Raw genomic sequence first — 20,899 nt, forward strand, 5'->3', positions numbered from 1 at the left:
GAGAGAGAGAGAGAGAGAGAGAGAGAGAGAGAGAGAGAGAGAGAGAGAGAGAGAGAGAGAGAGAGAGAGAGAGAGAGAGAGAGAGAGAGAGAGAGAGAGAGAGAGAGAGAGAGAGAGAGAGAGAGAGAGAGAGAGAGAGAGAGAGAGAGAGAGAGAGAGAGAGAGAGAGAGAGAGAGAGAGAGAGAGAGAGAGAGAGAGAGAGAGAGAGAGAGAGAGAGAGAGAGAGAGAGAGAGAGAGAGAGAGAGAGAGAGAGAGAGAGAGAGAGAGAGAGAGAGAGAGAGAGAGAGAGAGAGAGAGAGAGAGAGAGAGAGAGAGAGAGAGAGAGAGAGAGAGAGAGAGAGAGAGAGAGAGAGAGAGAGAGAGAGAGAGAGAGAGAGAGAGAGAGAGAGAGAGAGAATTACTGAAGGCAGCAGGCCAATATACATAAAAGTAGATTAGCTGATCTTGATAAGTTTGTGTATACAAAATGTTGCACTGAAGGTGGATCTATTTCTGCCCACTTTTGTGTGAAAAAGGGGACTATGAAGAATTTTGGGTAAGTACAATAAATAAATGTCTTCAAAATGTTTTATATGTTTATATTTACATGTATTACATACAAATAACATCTAAAAACTAAGTATAGTATACAAAACCACCATAGTTAAAAGTTACAAAACTTTTGGACCTCAATCTAGGCCCTGTGGAGAGATTTGTATCCAAAATTCAAAAAATCCATAAAATGAACATTTCTCAGTCCCAAAGAATTTAGACAGGAGATCTTCTGCTTGTAAAGAAAGTTTGTGAGCTGATGCCCTGTGTGTAGATCTCTCTCCCCTGTACTGCACAAACAGGTAATCAAACACACACACACACACACACACACACACACACACACATGCACGTGCTCAATCATCTACACACACAGACACAATAAACTACGAAAAAGAAACGAATGTTTGGGGGTTATGTGAAAGGAAAAATCATTGCACCACCCAACTAGATTACACTGACAGATTTACCTTAAACAAAATTCTAATCATCACTTCAGAGCATACCCAGGCGACTCATAATTATAAAAACATTTCTATATTAGCAAAAACTTAAAGAAATATATGTATTAACTTGTATCACATATTATATTTCAGTTGATTACTTGCACTGCTGTACAATATTCCAGTAAACATTATAGCCATCCTTAGATATATCAAAAAAATCTTTCTGAATCATATACTTTCCAAAAAGTGTTAACCCTTACACAGCAGCCCAAATCAATTGATGCACTCTAAGAATATAGCAGCCCATATTAACTGAAGCTTTCTATGGGAATGGCATGTCACAGCAACACCAATTGGTGTGTTTACTTTTTCCACCTCAGTTTAAACATCCAGCTGACTCGTTATACCATCTTACTTCACCAGGAAGGAGCAGGAAAAAATTATTTTCTTAATACGCCTCCAACTGCCTTTATGGTCCATGGCCATTGACCTGCAGTTAACGCATACTCTGTGACTCAAAGGAAAATAAGTAGACTGCAGGATGACCTAAGAAAAAAGGGGGAACAATTATCATATGCATCAGCTGGTCAGGAATATCAAGATGAAAAATGTAAAGAAATATGTAACAAGTAAATTTAGCATGATTACATAATGAGGTAAGAGACAAACATGGGAGGCATTCCCACCACCCTCACACTTGTGGAAGAAATTATTCAACAATTACACCTAAATTTCTCTTCATAATTCTTGGGTGATAAAGGACTTTGTGAACAGATGAGAGGTAAAAAGTACACTTCTAATATCCTCCTCTCACATATCAGCCGTTCACTGCTCTCACCTATTGTTAGTGAGTACTGTAATATTTCTACATACATTCATGTCATTCCCTACCAATGCTGTACCTAAGTATAAAATAGAGTTGAGTTTGAAACTAAATTAAAATCAATGAAACAAAACAAAACCAATATCCCCCCAAAAACATGTCAACCTCATATCCTCTTCTCTCATTTTTAGGGCAAGAAATGTACTCTTTATATATCACTGATATTCACCCGTAAGTGCTGTGTATAAATAGGAGTACAGTGTGAAAAGATGTTCAAAAGAAAGAAAAAAGCATTTTCATGCACTTTTCTTTTATTAAGAACTGTCACTCATCAACCCTTTCACCCTCAATCAGCTGTGGACTAAGTCAACTAAAAGGCATTATATAACTGCTGAGTATTTCCTCCAACTTTTAAATGCTAATCTATCATTGCATTACAGAAATTTTTTATTTTCTTGTATCATGCTAGACTTTCTTGACAATTCTCACCATCTAAGAGTTAAAACTCATGAATTACTGTCTATACACTGGAAAATCTCATTTCAAGTGTCTTTAAAGTCATAACCGATACTTTATGATTAAAAAGTCAACTGTCCCCTTCAATGACAGGCTGTTTTAAGCAAGTTATCTATATTCATGTTTATCACTAACATGATTTTTACCAAAGCTTTTGTCATTTATCAGTCTTGAAAAATGATAGGATAAGCATGTATTGAACAAGTATGGGGGAATTCTGGAAGCTAATAAATGCAGTAATATGGGCATGCTTAACACATGCTGTATTCTAAAAGTAAAACCAGGGAAACTGATTATTAACTAAAACATTCAATTAAGTTTAGAAAATATGACAAATTGAAAGAGTGTACAAAAAAGATATATACCAGTCAAACAATCAGTCTGATACTTTAGAATAAACATTACTTAGGAAAAAAGTCAAGTAACATAAATTGGAAGAATACAAGACTATGATGGCACCTTATTCAAAGAGCATGAAAGGTAAGCAAGTGGAGAATATTGCATCGATTGCAATAATTATTCATGTAATAAAAAATAATTAATGTTTTTGAAAGATGAGAAAACAAATTATGATTACCACATGATATTTAGAATGCAAAAACAATCTATGATGTGGAGTGTAATGTTCTGCATAACACTCAGACTATGATGAGATTATTAATTAAAGTTATGCACCCCAAATGAAACAGTTGCAAGATAAAGGTCTCTAAATATTGATCTACATATTAGAAAATTATGCAGAATGTTTCAGGTCAGTTCTCAAAATCCAACCTGAAAATCTGAGCACAACTGCTGTTGAATGTTAATGACCATAATTATATACTGATGTGACTGGTGATTAACTAAAAACTACACTGTATCATGTAGATAATAAAAATAGAGATATCAGAACCAAAACAATAAAATGTATCTACTTAGTAATTCTGTCTTCCAATTTGAAAGATACATCACATACACTACTGAAGAAAGTTTCAACCCTCTAAATCACATATTTCCTCAAAACAGTACTGAATATACCCCTAATTAATCATTATTACTTGTTTCCATCATTATTATCATTCATAATAATAACATTCACATCTTTGGTTATTGTCATATGAACTTTGGAATAATCACTAAAATATATATATATATATATATATATATATATATATATATATATATATATATATATATATATATATATATATATATATATATATATCATCTAGTTACCTGTACAAACTATCTTTTAAAGGATAAATACACTTACAGACATTAACAACATTAAATTTGGCAAATTCAAAAAAAGTACAAATGATACAGTAATAAAACAACTTTGAGCTAAGAATTATGAAGTCTAAGCTTCTTGAAAATTTCCCATTTAATGATACACCTCTATCCAGTCTGATGCTATGTACAACTATTAGAGATGGGTCAGCAGGGAACTTCTGAGTAAAAGCTTCCTTCAAAATTTCTTATGAAGTAAATATTTGGTATTAAACACTAATCAACTACAAATACCTTCACTGTGAGGACAACAGTTAATTCTGTATCCTATGTTTAATTATCAATTGTGTTGTGTTCTAATCATCTATATAATACAACCAACTTCTTATTTTCAGTACTGTAGTTACCTTATATACAAATGTACGCTATCACATTTTCCTATTTCTCTTTGAAATCTATCTCTATCCCTTTGATCTTGTCTATAACCTCTCCCCATATGTGTCATCTGCCCCTCATTGCTATACTGGCTGGGATCAGCACGAGTATTCAGAATACACTCCACAAGTTAAACAGTGTATAGGAGTCTTCTCATGGCTAAAAAATATATAAACTACTTCCTTGGGAAAGAGGCTGTTATAGTAACATTGTAGTTAATACATTTCATAACAACCAAAGTTTGTATGTATGTCCTCAACTGGGTCTAATTTAGAAATAACAATTTAACATCATCTGAATATCTAACCTGATTTTCCAGGTTCTCATTGAATGCCTGTTCACACTACATACAGCTATATAATAAAATAACTCTAAGCTTTAGCTGTTATATTTTGGTTGCACGAACGTGCTATCACCGGACATCACCAAAATGGATATTTCATTAATTCTGCATAAATTTTAAACTTCTAATGAATAAATCCACCAACTTTGGTTGTATCAACAATAAAAGAAAATGGAGTACGCTGGACTTTAACAATGACACATAACGAGTTCAACAATGGTTACAACAATTGCATTTGCTAGAATGTGGTAGCACATTTAGACAGTTACTTCAAACTTTAGTCTGAAAAACTTTTTTAGTAAAAGAAAAATTAGGTAAAAACATGTTTTCTTTTCTTTTATCTAGTATGCCATTTCACAATGAGAATATGGTAGTGCATTCAGAATCTTTCCTAAACACTTTATGCAATGTGCATCTTTGCACATAAGAAAAAGCAATACCTGAAACCTCTATCAAACATTTCTGCTACATAGTTTGGTTAAAACACAAGTGAAAGACTTTCTACATGCTTGCTTTAAACAGTGTTGCCCCTACTGGTGCATTGATGTGGCACATATAAAATCTGAATATCTTCTCAAGTTCTTTACATTTGTATGGGTTGACTGAAAAACCAACAGGAACATCTGAAACCTTCTACAAAGATGTCTACAAGTTGGTTCAATGAAAACAAATGAAGGTGGTGCTACAAGCTTGCATGAAACATAAGTCATTGTTTTTTCTCAGAAGTCTGACATGGCACTTGAGATAAATCATAATTTCTTTCCTATGCACTTCAATTTGTGATAGGCTTAATGAATATCCAGAATAAAATATGTATTTTTTTCAGATATTAATGGAAATTAGCCAATAAATACGTGAAGGCATTTCTTAACTCCTGGATTCAGTTTTAAATCTTTCACTGATCTGACATGGCACACATAAACTTTTATTTCCTTGCTTTGTATTTGTACTTTGCTGAGGCTAACTGCAAATAAAAAAGCAGCACTTAAAACCTTTAGCAAAGGTTTCTGCAACTTGGTTTGGTGAATACAAATGTGAAGGAGTTGCTACTTGCTTAAAACAATGTTACTTAGTAGTTCAATATGGCACATAAAAAAATCATTTCCTCATATACCCCTGTATTGAGTGAGAGAGATTGAGGCTAAAATATTTAATGTGGACATTACAGACAGACATAAGACACACTGACATAAAAGTAATTAGAAATGTTGAGCTTTCCTTCTGCAGAATTAAAATATGCCAAGATCATAAAAACTAATAACATATCTTGAAATCCTAAATGAAATGCAAATGGCAAACTGGCAAAAGTGATTAACACCCTCTCTTTCATTATCAATGCCTGATTCCACCTTTAATTTGGGAAAAAAAGTAGTATGAGCTTAGCTTGATGAAAACTTTATCACTCAATCTTATTCAGTACCTAACACAAATACAAAAGAGATATCGCATCTTTAATACTGGATTCAATCCAACAGTTGGGTATGCTCATTAGGGTACAACGTTGTATAAAGCTACACACTGTATGTAGTACCAAGACCAAAATTTGCAAGAAAATTTACTAAGTATTGCATTTGTGAGTTGATAATAGTAATGCTGTCAATAGCATTATCATAAATTGCTTAAAGAGCTAAAATATTAACCAATAACAAAGCCATGATACTAGTATATAACACTTAAAATATCAAAAGTTAGAGATTGTATAAAGCAAATCACAATGGAAATTTTTTTTTACCTCACTTACAGAACACTTAATCACAACAGGAAAAAAATTTGCAAGTTGGAAAGATCTGAACAGTTAAAGTGCAGGAGTAGTATGTGCAGTAAAGATAGCATCTAGGGAAGATTTTGCAACCTACCTTAACATGAGAAATGGCTTACTGAATGTGGATAATCAAGAAAAAATTCAATAAATCATCTGAAATGTTACTGCTGCAGAAAGAAAAAAAATCCCTCTGCACTGTGATACATTAACTCACAAAACTCTGCTACCTTATGTAACAATCAGGAGGTCTACAGTTATATGATCATGTCATCAAGAATTCCTATAAATTAATAAATACTATTTGGCATTGGAATGTGGATATTGTAAAAATGCGGGAGGAAGCATGCAGTATCTCCATTTCCAAATAATTAAGGTGAGTGCAGGTGCTGCAAAGATGTGCAAGTCATTTTGCATAACTGCAGGCAGATCAATCTACCATCCTGGGAAATGGACAAGCACAACTTTCCCCTTTCTACTATAATGTATTCTAGCTTCAGCTGTAGATATTGACAAGAAAACAACAGTATTATCAAATCAAAATAAATGGTACCACAGGAATAAAGGTGAACTTAAGTCACACAAAATTTAATCTGATTTCATGAATGTAATGTAAGAATAAATTTTTCATGGAGGGCTAAATGCTACCCGTCATTCAGCAAAACCATACATTCTGGTCCCTAAATCTTTTTTGGAGTGCAATGGCAGTGCTGTGTAATTAAGGGGAAAGTGCAAGTGCAACAATGAAGAAAGCAGTCATACTTCAATCAAGCTCTCATCCATCCAGTTTTAAAAATGATACATATAACAATTAATTTCTGAAACCTCTTGATATAAAATCATTCCAATCCAATATCCTTTACTGGCTGTATACTTTGTACTTAGTCAAAGACCAGTATGTAGGACAATATGGGCAACTTGTGGTTCTGGTATCTCTACATCCTGCCTATTAGAAAGTGCAATTATGCCTCATGAAATATTACCCTTTTTTAATAGTGCACACGTAAATGTATCTGGTTCAACCTGCTTTGTGCTCAAATTGAAAAAAAGCTCTCCCCATGAACTTCTAACAATCATTTACCATATGCAACACTGCAGGAAAAAAGAGAGAAGGAAAAAAAGTTACTATACTGAGATAAAAACATTACCTCACTTCTAAAGCAGATCAAAATAAATCAATTTGAAAATGAGCTTGTCATATAACTAATCTGAAATAAAATGTCATAAAAACTTAATTCTGTCAAAACTCTTAAAACATGACATACTAGTCTTGCTTTAATAAAAATGAGTGATACATACAAGACTTGAAAGTGCTTTGTATGATTTATGACAGATTTGTTAAAATCTAAACTTTTACGGTATTATGAACAAATAAATGTGAAGCACATGGCATTCTAGAACCAACGCCCCCCCTCCCAGATGATAAGACTGCAAGTACTTAATGATATAAAGGCTAAACTGGAACATGAGTTAATATCTGATAAGAAAGACACAGACCTTCTTTTCAGTACTATACACAAGTTTTTGATCATAAATGTGTTCGTCTTTCTTTTCATTCCATACAGGTGTACCCAATCTGTATAGCAATATTTCTGAGAGGGATGGAATACAGAGTATTAGGTTTTTGGAGAAATATTTTTATCACTATGAATGTAAGGCTGGATAAAAATTCTCCAGTTTCAACGGTACAGCTAAAGAAAAACACAATTATCTATATGACAAAGGTGCATTAGTGTTTTATCCTTTAAGATTCAAAGAAAATACTTCAAATCAAACCAGTCTTAATATTGGATTGGCCATCTCTTTTCTCTGTTGCTAAACTGTTTTCATATCAAGAACTATTGCTAATGCCAAAATATCAAACAATAATGCTCATTCTTTCTTATATCACCAATGTTTACATTTTTAATATAAATCTCTTATTACAAATTATCATCACCCATGAAATCGAACGCATCATTTTCCACTGTGCTTGGCTCGGCTTTTCCATTGGTTTTTGCTGCTGTGGACGGACGGTTGTCAAGGATGTTGAGGTCACTAAGACGTTCACTCAAGCGTCTGAGAGACAACTCACCTATTGGGGACTGGGTAGCTCCATCCTAAAACAGAGAAAATATGTTGAGTATTTCAAATGAACAAAACTGACATCAAAATTTTTTGACAAAAACATCATACTGGAAATGTAAAAAAATTCAAGTACCTAACCCACAGGATCATTTTCAAAATTCAGTACTTAATACAGCCAAAGAAAAAACTTGTCTAAACAAAACTGCACATTTTTAGTTATCTACTGTTTATCTATATGAATAACCACTAGCTCAACAACCAGCCTAGAGCTTTTTATCTATATCCAGTATATTCTTTATGGCAGAGGCTTAAAGTTATTATATTTCAATCTCAAATACCATGTTCAATGACAAGTGACTAATAAAAGTTTGCAATGGTCAGTCAAGATTAATAACTAGAAAGGAGAATCCTTAGCAAATGCAAAGACTGATGGAGAGACCTTACTTAATCATGGTTATGAGGTTATGTGAACTAACCATGATGTCCTTAAAAGATACATAAGATGAACAGTTATTCTGGTTCATTCTCAAATTAAAGCAACCTAAGGATACATCAGCATTTTACCAAGGCAAAGTACAATATTCATAGTCCAAAGTTAATGCTTAAGAACTTACACCTGTCATTTAATAAACTTTTTATGAGTCTTGAATAATTATTCTTTGATTTCAAAGACAACAATATCTTATCTTACACATTCTTTACAAAGGTTTCAGAGGTCTTATACTCCTAAAACCTGAAGTTGTAATACTGCCCCTCTGCTCATTATGAATGCTGAAGGACACATAAACACCACAACTTGGCTGGTGTAGTAAATTTTGTAAATATCTGTCGGATCCCTTTTAAATTTCTGTAGACCTTCTTTCACGGTTGCATGTAATGTATCAAAATATTTTTGGCTCAGGATGCTTATATTTACAGAATCTTCTATACATGTAATGCCAACAGAGGACCATTTCTGTGTGCAAATTTAGAAACATGCCTTCCAGGATTTTCCAAAGGTAACTTGTGAGATATCTCTAACACCTGCACGCGAGAAAGTCAGGACTAACCATTTTCAGATACCCCTAGTAAATCAGGCTTTTCAGTCAATGAACACTATGAAAGATCTCAGCACACTTTGTAATATTACAGTTTTGCCCATATTCAACCATGATGTTAGCACACAAAAGTATTCTTATCAGAGAGTATTACTGCCTTGAAAAATGTCAAAACTGGTTTTACTTCTCTGATTGAAGGTCCATACACTCTACCATCCCCTTCCCTCATCTAAAATAGGTTAATCTACTTCTGTCCATTATTTTGTACTATTTATGATTTCTAAACTTTTCCCTTATTGGAAAAGTTAAAACCTTTCACCATCAATAAACATATTAATATCAATGGTTCATTAGAAGATCTAATCTATGTTTGTCCTTTTTCAACAACTTATACTCATGAGTCTTCCATATTTATTGTGAGATCATCAGCAAATGATGATACGAAGCTATGCTTTGCGTTGGAGTCTATATCAAATATCAGGGTAAGAAAATACAAAGGTCCTGTCCTCTACACTTTTTCTCCATTTTTAATGACTTCCTCTCCTCCACGAATAATCCAAAGCACTCATATACTGACAAGTCAACACTGCACTTATCCACATCCTTCAATTCCGCTCCCTCTTTTCTCACTTGATCTGCATCTCGTCTTGACACAGCTTCCTCAATAAACTCAGACTTGGACAGGATATCCCAGTGGGGTAGACAGTCTTGTTAAGTTCAATGCCTCCATGATCCAATTTCTACCTATCTCTTTATTGAAAACTCCTCACAACTTTTGCCTCTCCTATGATGGTTCTGTGATTCCACCTCTTGACTCTATGAACATATTGGGTATTACTGTAAAATCCAGGCGTTCTTGGAAACCCCACATTACAGGAACAGCTAACTCTGCCTCTAAGAGATTGGGTGTCCTGTTTCGATGTCAAAACTTCTCTTCTGAACAGTTGCTCTGTTTATACAATGGACTGATTCATCCTTGTATGGAGTACTGCTCTCACATTTGGGGTGGTTCTAGCTCTGTATTCTTACTTGACAGAGTCAAGTTGAAAGCGGTCCGACTGATAAACTGTTCCAGGCTAACTTCCAAACTTGACCTCCCTGCCCTACGCAGCATTGTTGGTTCACTTTCCCTTTTCTATAGGTATTATTTTGGTTTTTGCTCATGAGAGCTGGCTGCTTGTGTGCCCCCACCACTAGCTAGAGTACACAATACTCAGCAAGCTGCTGCACCACATGATTATTGTGTGGCCATCACCAACTCAAAGTTGGATTGTTTTGACAACTGCTTCTTTCCCTACACATTAAAGCTTTGGAACTCCCTATCTTCTCATGTCTTTCCTAATACCTATGACCTAGCACATTTCAAAAGATAGGTCTTTCATGTCCTCAAAAATCCGTAAAACTTTCCCTTGTCTTTTCTTTTTCCACTTCATCCTCTTCCCATTTCATTCAAGGCCCAGCCTTGATGTGGACTTTTGTCCATGACTGGAGCCTTCAACATTAAAAAGAAAACCTCTTGAGAAAAAGCTTTTTTCCTTGGAGGCACTGGATATTCCTTTACCAAGTGTTGTGGTTCATTGGTCACTTTTTCAGTTATTCCCACCTTATGTAGTCTGCGTGCTATGACACATGATCACATCTGTCAAAGGCTTTTGCAAAGTCTGCATATATCAGATCACCACTCTGTCTCTTCTCTAGTAACTCTACAATTCTATCATAATGATTAAGCAACAGAAAACATGATGCTCTCAGTAAGATAGATTGTTTGATTCTATGAAATCAATCAACTTACTTCATAAGTCTTCAAATTTTTTTATTAGTGATGTCAAGAGTATTGGTTGGAGCTGTGCAGCTCCCTTCTTTATCGAGTGGGGTTTGGCAGTCAGTTTCAAAAACTTTATGGGTCTGTGACAGAAGCCAGGATCTCTCTTGAAAGCGTGTAGTCCTCATATTAATGGAACTCTGCATCTCTTTGAAGACAGGGTTTCAAGAGTTTGGTCCTGGAGCAGAATGCAGGGGCATACCATCAACAACCCTTTCAAAGTACTGCATCACTGTGATGAAGTCAGCCAAGTGTAGTGTGTGAGAATGCTGTTCAGGAAGGAGGCATTTGGGTCATTTATTCTTAATGTGATTATTGGATTATCAATCATTACATCTTAATGCTTCTCCACTATCTGACTTCACTTCTTGCTACATCCATGTATGTACCCTCTTCTGTTTTTAGTGTTACAATGGTACATGAGTTCCTCAAGTTCCATTATGCACATGAAATATTTTTCATTTCTCTGTGTATCACTGACGGCAAATTTTTCTTCTTTTTCTTTAGTCTCATATGATATTCTGAATTCATGGTCTCAAGCACCTAATGCCTTCCTTTGTCGAAGCAGCTCTAGCTTTTTCAGAGGGTATGCCACTTCTTTCTGTCTCCTACATATGAAGAATCTTTCTCATTCTAGTTTGATCCTCCTGCATTTTTTTTTCTCATATGTGTTTTTTGTATGTCTGAATTCCTTCTTCCATCAAACATTTTACACATTCCTTAGAAGTGAATCCTACTGCACTCAGTACAGCTCACAGTGTATTTCTCTTTTGATATGCTTGCAATCAAAAATAAATTTGAGAAATTCCTTTGCACGGTAGAAAGTCATAATGTGGTAGTTTAATATTCATACTTGCCTGTACTTTTATCATGTTGTGATCCGAGTATTGTGCTCTTGATATTGTGATGCAGCATATTAACCCTTTTACTGCAACAGGCCTATAAACGAGCACCAAGTTCCTGTCCACCAGACTTTGAAATTACGATATAAATATGAGGGCAAGTCAAATAGTATCCACACCGGTTTACTTTAATTTCACACTTACACAGGTTTGGAACAGACCTCATTTTTCCACAAAATCAACCTGCTTTTCAATACAATAGTCCAAAAACTTTAGAATACCATAAGTAAAAAATGTTTTTAGCATCCCCCACCTACTTTATGTCCTTGTCAGTGGTAAATCAACACTCTCTCAAAGCTTCTTTCAAAGGTCTAAACAGATGACAATCCAATGGAACAAGGTTAGGGTTATATGGGGGAGACTGAGATCCTCAAATTTCAAGTAAATGAGGGTTTCAGTAATATGATGAGTAGTGTGTGGGTAGGTACTGTCATGCATTAAAAGAATTACTACTAACAGCCTTCCCCCTCTACTTCTGCCCAAACTGCTGGCTTCAGATGATTACACAGCATGTCAATATACACTGCACTGGTTACTAAGGCTCCCATCTTGACAATGCTCAAAAACCAGACTCTGGGAATCTAAGAACACCATAAGCATAACTTTGCCAACCGGTGGTTGCATTCTGAACTTCTTTGAAGATGATATTCATTATTCATCCTTTTTTCCCCACGCATTAAAAAATGAAATGACTGTACAGCTTTTCTTTGATGCATGTTAACAAGGTTGCAGTTATATTTACATCATGACTACAAATGAGCAACTGAGTGTAAAGGTCTTATTCCTATGCAGAAGCAACCATTACTACTATTGTTTGGAGCAACACCAACATCAGCAATGTAGCCACTTCCAGAAACAAAAACAGACAAACTGCAGATACTTTTTGACTTGCCCTTGTATTTCTCAGATTTTGACTAGGGCAGTGAACATAATCCTTATCCCAGATTGCAAATATAAATATAACTTGTTTATGTTTTTCAATTCCTCTTCCCCATCCTATCTCACTGGTATTGGGATCCCTTCTTCATTAGCTTGCTATTTTCATTCCTTGCTCTCCTGTGCATATTTTGCTATATTCATTCCTTGCTCTCTAATACCTTTCGTAGGCAGGTTCGCTGACATGTCTTAAATCTCCACAGCAGTACATCCTTATGTTCTTTTGCTTCCTGAATATTTTTTCACTGAACCATATCTCTAACCTTTCTAAAATATCTGAAACCAAAAATAACCCATGCTCTAGATCATTCACTCTAAATTTCAAAGAACATTCCATAGCTGCTTCTATATTGTGGCCATGAAACTCCAAGTCACAATTCATATTCTTTGAGTCTAGTTTCCACTATCATACCCTCATCTCTTCCTCATCAACTTTGTACCAGCAGTCAAAGTGAGGCACTACATGATCACTATCAAATACCACCTGAAGTATCATGCTGCTCTGTGCAAAGAAAAAAAAATAATAGGGTATCAGCCCCTTTTAATGGTGTGTGCTTAAGCATAAGCAGAAACAGGAAATTTCCGACATAAATTATAAGAGCCCATGTCTTATACCAATCATATCTAGGTGAAGAAAAGACATTATTCACTTACATTCATGTGTCATGTGTAAAATAACAAAAACACAACCTGGCTCCACAAAGCTTTCCACAGTTTTTCATGGCTGCTTCAGATAATCATCATCTTCCATTATAAGAACTTTACCATCTTTATGTTCTGCCTTCTGCACCATTCTGATTTGTTTTCCTTGTTCTAGTCCACTGCATTTCTCTGGAGTATCATATACAATTCTAAAATGCCAGCTTTTCCCACACATACTCTTTCTGATATGCACAGCCTATGGTCTGAATCAGGTATCCATCAAAAGTTTCCAATACAATATCTGTAATTACTAATGTGTACTGTGCAGGGAGATTTACTGCTCCAGGACCTCATCTCATAAACTTTCTCTGCAATCATACAGCTTTTCAAATTGTTCTCTGCTGTTCACATTCCAATTTCACAATTCATTTTATTCCAATCATCTGCTACTCTTATACTACAGAAGTACTTCTTTTCTCTTTTTCAAGTGAGTTTCTAAATTTCATGCTTAGATCTCTGGTTGTTCTAGCTTAGCATCTTTCAAGGAATTGTTCACTGTTTGCATCAGAAAACTAGTTTAAAATCTTAAATGGTTGTAATCAGATATTTGTGTAATTACCTATCTGTACATTGCAGGGAGAGAACTCTCCACTTATGAGGCCCCACCTCTAGTATATTTTCAAAACATCAAGAAAACTTTTAAATATTTGTCTGCTCTTATACTACCCTCCTATCCATCCACTACCTATATACTAAGCCAAAATTTCTTAACATCCTTCTTGACCAGCCTCTGGCTCAGCTGCTGTTTGTGGCCTCCAGTAACTCAAATACTGTACCTCATGAAGAGCTGTTTACCCAGATGATTTAGAAACTCAAAGGCTGTTCTCTCCCCCATGCTAGACAGATAAGTAGACCTAAACTTTGCATTATAGCTTAGCTCTCTTAATTCAGGAACAATCAAGGTTACTCTTCTCTAGACCCTCTCAACCTTGCCTTTGAGTTTCTTTAGGTGCAGAATGTGTATTCAGTAACTAGACCCTCTCAACTTGCCTTTAGTTTCTTTAGTTACAGAATGTGTATTCAGTAACTGACTATTTACAGTAAATGGGAAGTTTTACACGTATGGGGTCCCATCTCTTGAACTTTCTCTATCATTCATTTTTTGAATTTCTGCATGCCGTCTGCATTTACAATGTCTTCACTCATTTCAATCTATTTATCCATCACTCTTACACTATAAAAGTACTTCTTCACTTCTTTTTAAAACAAATTTCTTGCTTAATTTCATGTTAAGTCCTGTGGTTGTTCTATCCCTATACTGCTCAAAGAACTGTTCACTGTCTATTTATGTTAAAAATATAAAAGTATTGATCAGGTCACCCCCTCACACTTCTCTCTTCCAAGGTGGGCAAATCTAAGGCCTTAGCCTTTCCCTGTAAATCAGCTCTCTTACATCTTTGTTACTCTCCTGCAGACCTTCTCTATTGCTCTGTGTACTTCTTTAGGTCCAGTGAACAAACCCAACAAGCATAACCTAATTTTGGCCTTGGATTTTTTCTTTTATGTTGAAGGCTCAAGTCATGGAAAAGATCCACATCAAGGACATGCTTTCATTGAAATATAGAAAGAATTATGAATGGGGAAGAAGAATAGATTATGAATGGGGAAGAAGAATAGACAAATGACAGTATCTATGAATTTTGGAAGTGAAAAACCTCTTTTAAAATGTGCCAGGTCATAGTTATTAGGGCAGACATGATAAGGTAGAGAGTTTCAAAGCCTCAGTGTGTAGGGAAAAAAGCAGTGATCAAAATGGCCCACCAATGAGTTGCCGATGGCCACACAGTAATCATGTGACAAAGCAATTTGCTGAGTACTGCGTGGTCTACCTAATGGTGGAGGTACACAAGCAGCCAGCTCTCTGGAGCAAAAACCAAAACCAAAGTAATACCTATAAAAGAGGGAAAGTGAACCATCATTAGCACATAGGGCAAGAGGGTCAAGTTTGTAAGTAAGCCTGGAAAGGTTTATGTCGGACTGCTTGCAACTCAGCTTTGTCAAGTAAGGATGCAGAGCTAGAAACACCCCAGACATGAAGGAAGTACTTCATATAAGGACAAATCAATCCTTTGTATAAAAGGAGCAAATATTCATGGGAGGAAAGAAGTTTTGACATCTAAACAGGACACTCAGTTTCTTGGTGGCATGCTTAGCTATTCCCATAATGTGAGGTTTCCAAAAATAATGGATGTTAAATTAATACCAAATATGTTCATTCAGTCAAAAGATGGAATTACAGAACCACCAATGGAGAAATGAGAGTTGTGAGGAGTTTTCAATAAAGAGATGAGTAGAAACTGGGTCTTGGAGGCATCAAACTTAACCAGATTTCATCTACTCCATTGAGATATCCTATCCAAGTCTGAGTTTACTGAGAAAACTGTATCAAGATGAGCTGCAGATTGAGTGAGAGAAGGAACATAAATAAAGGATATGGATGAATGCAGTGTTGAGTCATCAGTATAGGAGTGAATTTATTTGAGGACAGGAAATTGTTGAAAAAATGAAGGAAAAGTATAAGGAACACAACAGAATCTTGAGGGACACCACATCTGATGGAGAAAAAGGAGAAGACTGATCCATCAACAACCACAGAGATAAAGTAGCTGGAAAGGAAGCTAGACATGAAGGAGCAAAGTGAGGGAGGGAAGCCAAAAGAAGAGAGCTTAGCTAAAGAGGAGACCCCAATAGCCACACCTGTCAAAAGCTTTAGATATGTCAAGGGTAATTACATACGACTTCCCAAAGTCTTACAGGGATGATGACCACACATTGGTAAGATAGGAGAGAATATCACCAGTGGATCTCGCCTTATGGAAGCCATACTGGTGATCAGAGACAGGACTGCGAGATTTGAGGTGTTTAAGTTTTGGGGAGTTGAGGAGGGATTCAAAGACTTTAGAAATGGTAGATGTCAAGCAATAGGATGATAATTAGAGGAGTCAGAACAATCACCCTTCTTAGGGATGGGATGCATCAATGCATGCTTCCAAGAAGAGGGGAGAGTTTTGGCTCTTAAACAGAAACAGAACAGACGAGCAAGCATAGGTGCTCAGTACATGGGGATAGATGCAATAAGGACCATAAGCCTTGCTTATGTCCAGAGAAAGAAGTGCTTTTCGGACAGTCCGAAAAGATATTATGGGGGGCACAGTTTTGGTATGAGGAGCAACAGTGGGTGAAGGAATGTTAGAGTCATCGAAGGTGAAGTTGGAGGAGAAATGGGAACCAAAGTGAGTTGCTTTGTCTACAGCAGAGACAGCTATAGTACTGTCAGAATGGAAAAGGAAAGGAAAGACGGAGTGACAGAAGTTGTTAGAGATGATCTTAGCTAAAGACCAGAAAGATCTATCAGCGGATGACAACAAGAGATTATCACACTTCCTTTGAATAAAGGAACGATTTGCCTCATGGAAAACATAATTGCAGTGATAAAAGACTAATGGGAGCTTGAGGAATGAGAGTTTTTCCAAGCCCAAAATGCCTGATCCCTTGTTTAAATGGCCTCAGAACAAGAACAGTTGAGCAATGGATTAGATGAAGAGGTTGTCTTGGAGGAAGAGGGGATAAATGCTTCCATTCCCACAAGAATAACCTCTGCTATACATTTGGTGGAGAAAGAAGCATCACCACATAAGAGACAGTAACTTACCCTAGGAAAGTCAGAAAAGATGTTACGCAAGAAATTCCAGACAGCTCTGTTGAGGTGCTAGTATTTACACTTAGAAGGGGCTGCTGGAGAGGGGGGGGGTGCCATTAGAATAGATACATTCAAGAGTGTGATCAGATAAACTAACTGAAGGTGACATTGTGTTCTCACAGAAGGATGGACTGGAGGTGAAAAACAGATCCAGAATATTAGGAGAATGGTCACAGTGGTCAGGAATATGGGTAGGGTGGGAGATAATTTGCTCTAAATAATTGAGAATGGAGAACTTAAGGGACTGAATCTCCACCATCCATATAGGAGGAATCACTTATGGTGATGTTGAAATCCTTGAGGCAGAGGATCTCAGCTTGCAGGTGAGAGAATGTCAGTCTCATAACAGGAGTTTAGATAGTTGAAGAAAGATATAAAATTTGTACAATAAGGAGAACAACAGGCAAAACAGGGGACAAGTGTGGTAGTTGGGAGACACACCTTGCGACACTTAACATCAAAGTTTGTGGACTCAAGGTCCTTGAGGCATGCACAAGTGTGTGACGTTGGAATAAGCACAAACATCACTTTTGAAGCGGAATCGTGAATTGAAATTACAGTTGGATATGAAGTAAGATGTTAGTAGAGTTACTAGACAGATGGTATTCAACAGCAGAGAGGTTACTAGAGACACCACAAATGTTGGTATAGTGAATATAAAAAGATCTGATAGTGAGGGGAAAAGTTATGGGAGGGAATGGTACTACTACTGCCAGAACCCTCCCTCTAACTGGTAGGAGAGTCAGGAAGAAACCCAGATCCCTAGCACCCCATGATGCCAGAGACTATGGGCCACTGATTTGTTGGACTCTTTCATGATACTACTTAAAAATGTTAGAGTGGACAGAAAATGGCAAGAGTACTTATGAAAAAAAAAAAAGAAAAAGAAGAAGAAGAAGAAGCAAGATTTGAGTAGGTGTATGATGCTTGTAAGATGGCAGGACTAGCCCAGTAGTCCCATTTGGATCAGAAAGAGTGTAAGACAAGCAATCCTACCATGAAGAGTGTAAGATGGTCCCAGGCACCACTTTAACACTCCTCAGTCAGGAGGATGTGAACAGTTTGCTAAGTAATTCCATATCCATAAACCTGAATGTAATTCTAATTTTTGTTAACAAACAACTGGTCTCCTTACTATTCTCCTCTCCTAAGGTGGAACTTTGGCAACAGGTTAGGGATAATGTCCACTCCCAGGTTTCTCTTACACACTGATTCCTGCAAATTATTTCCTGCTAGATGACAGTCATATCAAAGCATTCTTTCATTGTGACCCATCCTCATTACTTTACATTTAATCAGGATTAACCTCATCAACCATGTATAAGACCAACTACTGAGGTCCCCCTATAAGTTAAACAACCATCCACATTATTCACTTCTTTCATGATGTTTGCATCATCTGCAAACATATTTATCCTAGTCTGGGTCAATATCCTTTAGTACTCTGTCAATGTCTTTCCTAGATATATATAAGTGCTTTCTAAGACCTCCTCATTCCATCCCACTATCATTGGGGCTATAATGTCTTCCATTGTGAAATTACTTTAGAACATTTAGTTCTTCACATATTCTTACATCATCCTCTATGACTCTTCCTTTTGAAGTTCCCAGCCTGATTTGCTCTTCTTTAACTGACAATTTAATCATGATGAATGCATGGAAAAGCTTTGGACTTCTCCTGACTTGTTCACACTATTCTTTTCAAAGTTTCCTTGTTTCTTCCTTCTTGAAATCCTGCCATACTCACTTCTTGCTCTCTTATACCTTACAAAATGGTTTTCAATGAAACTGTTCATGTCTGATAAATCTGCCTGATTTCATTTATGATATATTCAAAATGTATGATAAAAGTAAAGCAACTGATGTCTAATCTAGATTTCCAAAGAGCATTTGGTAAAGTTCCACATCATGGGTTAATAACAAAAGTTAGCTGCATGGTATAGTTGAAGTTGTACATCAGAGGTAAAGAAATCAGTTGACTGGCCAAAAACAGAGTAGCAATTAATGGTCAAGCCTCAGAATGGTTAGCTGTAACAAGTGGTGTGCTACCTGGATCAGTCTTAGGACTAGGTCTCTTTCTCATATAAATGTATATTAATGATAATGAGCAACACTGAAAGACAACAAAATCTGAAGATGTTACTTTGTTGTGAAAAACAAATCTACAACAGAAACTGAATGTCTGCAGACAAAATGATGGATTGGGCTCAGAGGTAGTCAATGAATTTTGATAATAACTGGAAAAATTGGTGGTAAAAATGAAAAGACAACCTAGAGCTAACTATGGTAAATGAGGTAAAAGACATGGGTGAGAGCATCTCTTAAGACCTATAACCGAGTAAACAATACACAAAAGCACTTAAAAAGGGTAAAAAATTGCTTGACTTAAAAGAAGGGCTATCACAACAAAGTCCAGGGAAATTATCTTCACTCTTTATATGACATTGGTGCAACTCCATCTTGAATACTGTGTGCAGTTCTCGTCACCCTACTTGATAAAAACAAATAGATATACTGGAGAAAGTACAGAGATCAACAAACAAGTTTGAAAAAAAAAGTACGAGAGCCAACTATATGATTTAAATCTATTTAGCTTAGACAAGGGAAGGCTTAATTCATGTATTCAAAAATTTCAAATTTCTTGATAATCTTGATCTAACAAGCTACTTTAGAATAGATTCATCTAATTTCAATTGTAGTAATGAATGCAAAATCGGGTAAAAGTTGTACTTTGAATCCAGCAAAGTATGTGTTCTTTATATCCCTGACTGACATTATTTGCACCTCCTTTGTTACACGAAAAGTTTGCAATTTTTCTCTTTGAAATATCTGTATGTCTTTTCACTCTTACCACACTAATATATGAGTTTCTGACCTCTTCCACTATCACAAACAGCCTTGAAAGGACCTAGTGGTCTGTTACTGTCTGAATTCCTTTGCACTCCTTTTTGATGCTAGCTGATTGATGTGTTAGCTGTATCTTCATTACTGCACATCTCAAAGCTCATTTGCTTTTTGACATCTTTTAATGAACTCTCTCTCTCTCTCTCTCTCTCTTTTTTATTTTCATTTTTGAGGCTTAAGGTACCCAGGTTCCTATACCTTTGTCATAAATTTCACAGAACCTTTCACCACAATACCCAGGTTCCTGGTTATTCAGCTCCAATTCCCAGTTCATGATGCCAAAGAAATTAAGTTTTGTGAAGTTTCCACGATCATATCAACACTATAATTCTCCTCTCATCTCAGCTCTTTTATTTTCCTCACTTACCACACAATTAAACTTAAGCATTATATAATCTCTCTTCCAAATGGTATATCATATATGCTACTCTCAGTATCCATGCTAATATGCGAGTAAAGATCTGGTAATCACACAGCATCACTCTCTCTCATCCTAACATTCACAAACATGTTGAAACAAAGTTTTTCTGCACACACTCTAAGAACTTGTCTGCATGATTCCTTGTCACCATGAGAATCTAAATTCCCCACTCTCTTTATGCCAAAATTCCACAGTATCAATTCTTTCTCTTCTATGTGAAGGGTATGGTTTACTGTTTCTTGTACCATCCTGATTGCTCTTTCATTGTTCTTATCATACATTTGTTCTGAATCATGAGTATATAACATCAACATCATTCTGTACTTCTTTCCCACAGTTATCTT

The 20,899-nt window shown here is 36.0% G+C and overlaps 1 protein-coding gene across 2 annotated transcripts in view; it reads right to left on the reverse strand.

The window, feature by feature from the left end:
• Positions 1-555: 555 nt before the first annotated feature.
• Positions 556-20,899, reverse strand: part of LOC139749109 (sorting nexin-17-like) — a 186,109-nt gene continuing 165,765 nt past the window's right edge. For both annotated transcript variants that reach the window (XM_071662692.1, XM_071662691.1), the window contains one exon: positions 556-8,163. In XM_071662692.1, coding sequence (XP_071518793.1) covers positions 7,987-8,163 — 177 coding nt within the window. In that variant the 3' untranslated portion in view covers positions 556-7,986. The remainder of the gene's footprint in view (positions 8,164-20,899) is intronic.

Source organism: Panulirus ornatus, chromosome 6, assembly GCF_036320965.1.
Source record: "Panulirus ornatus isolate Po-2019 chromosome 6, ASM3632096v1, whole genome shotgun sequence".
Classification (NCBI taxonomy): domain Eukaryota; kingdom Metazoa; phylum Arthropoda; class Malacostraca; order Decapoda; family Palinuridae; genus Panulirus; species Panulirus ornatus.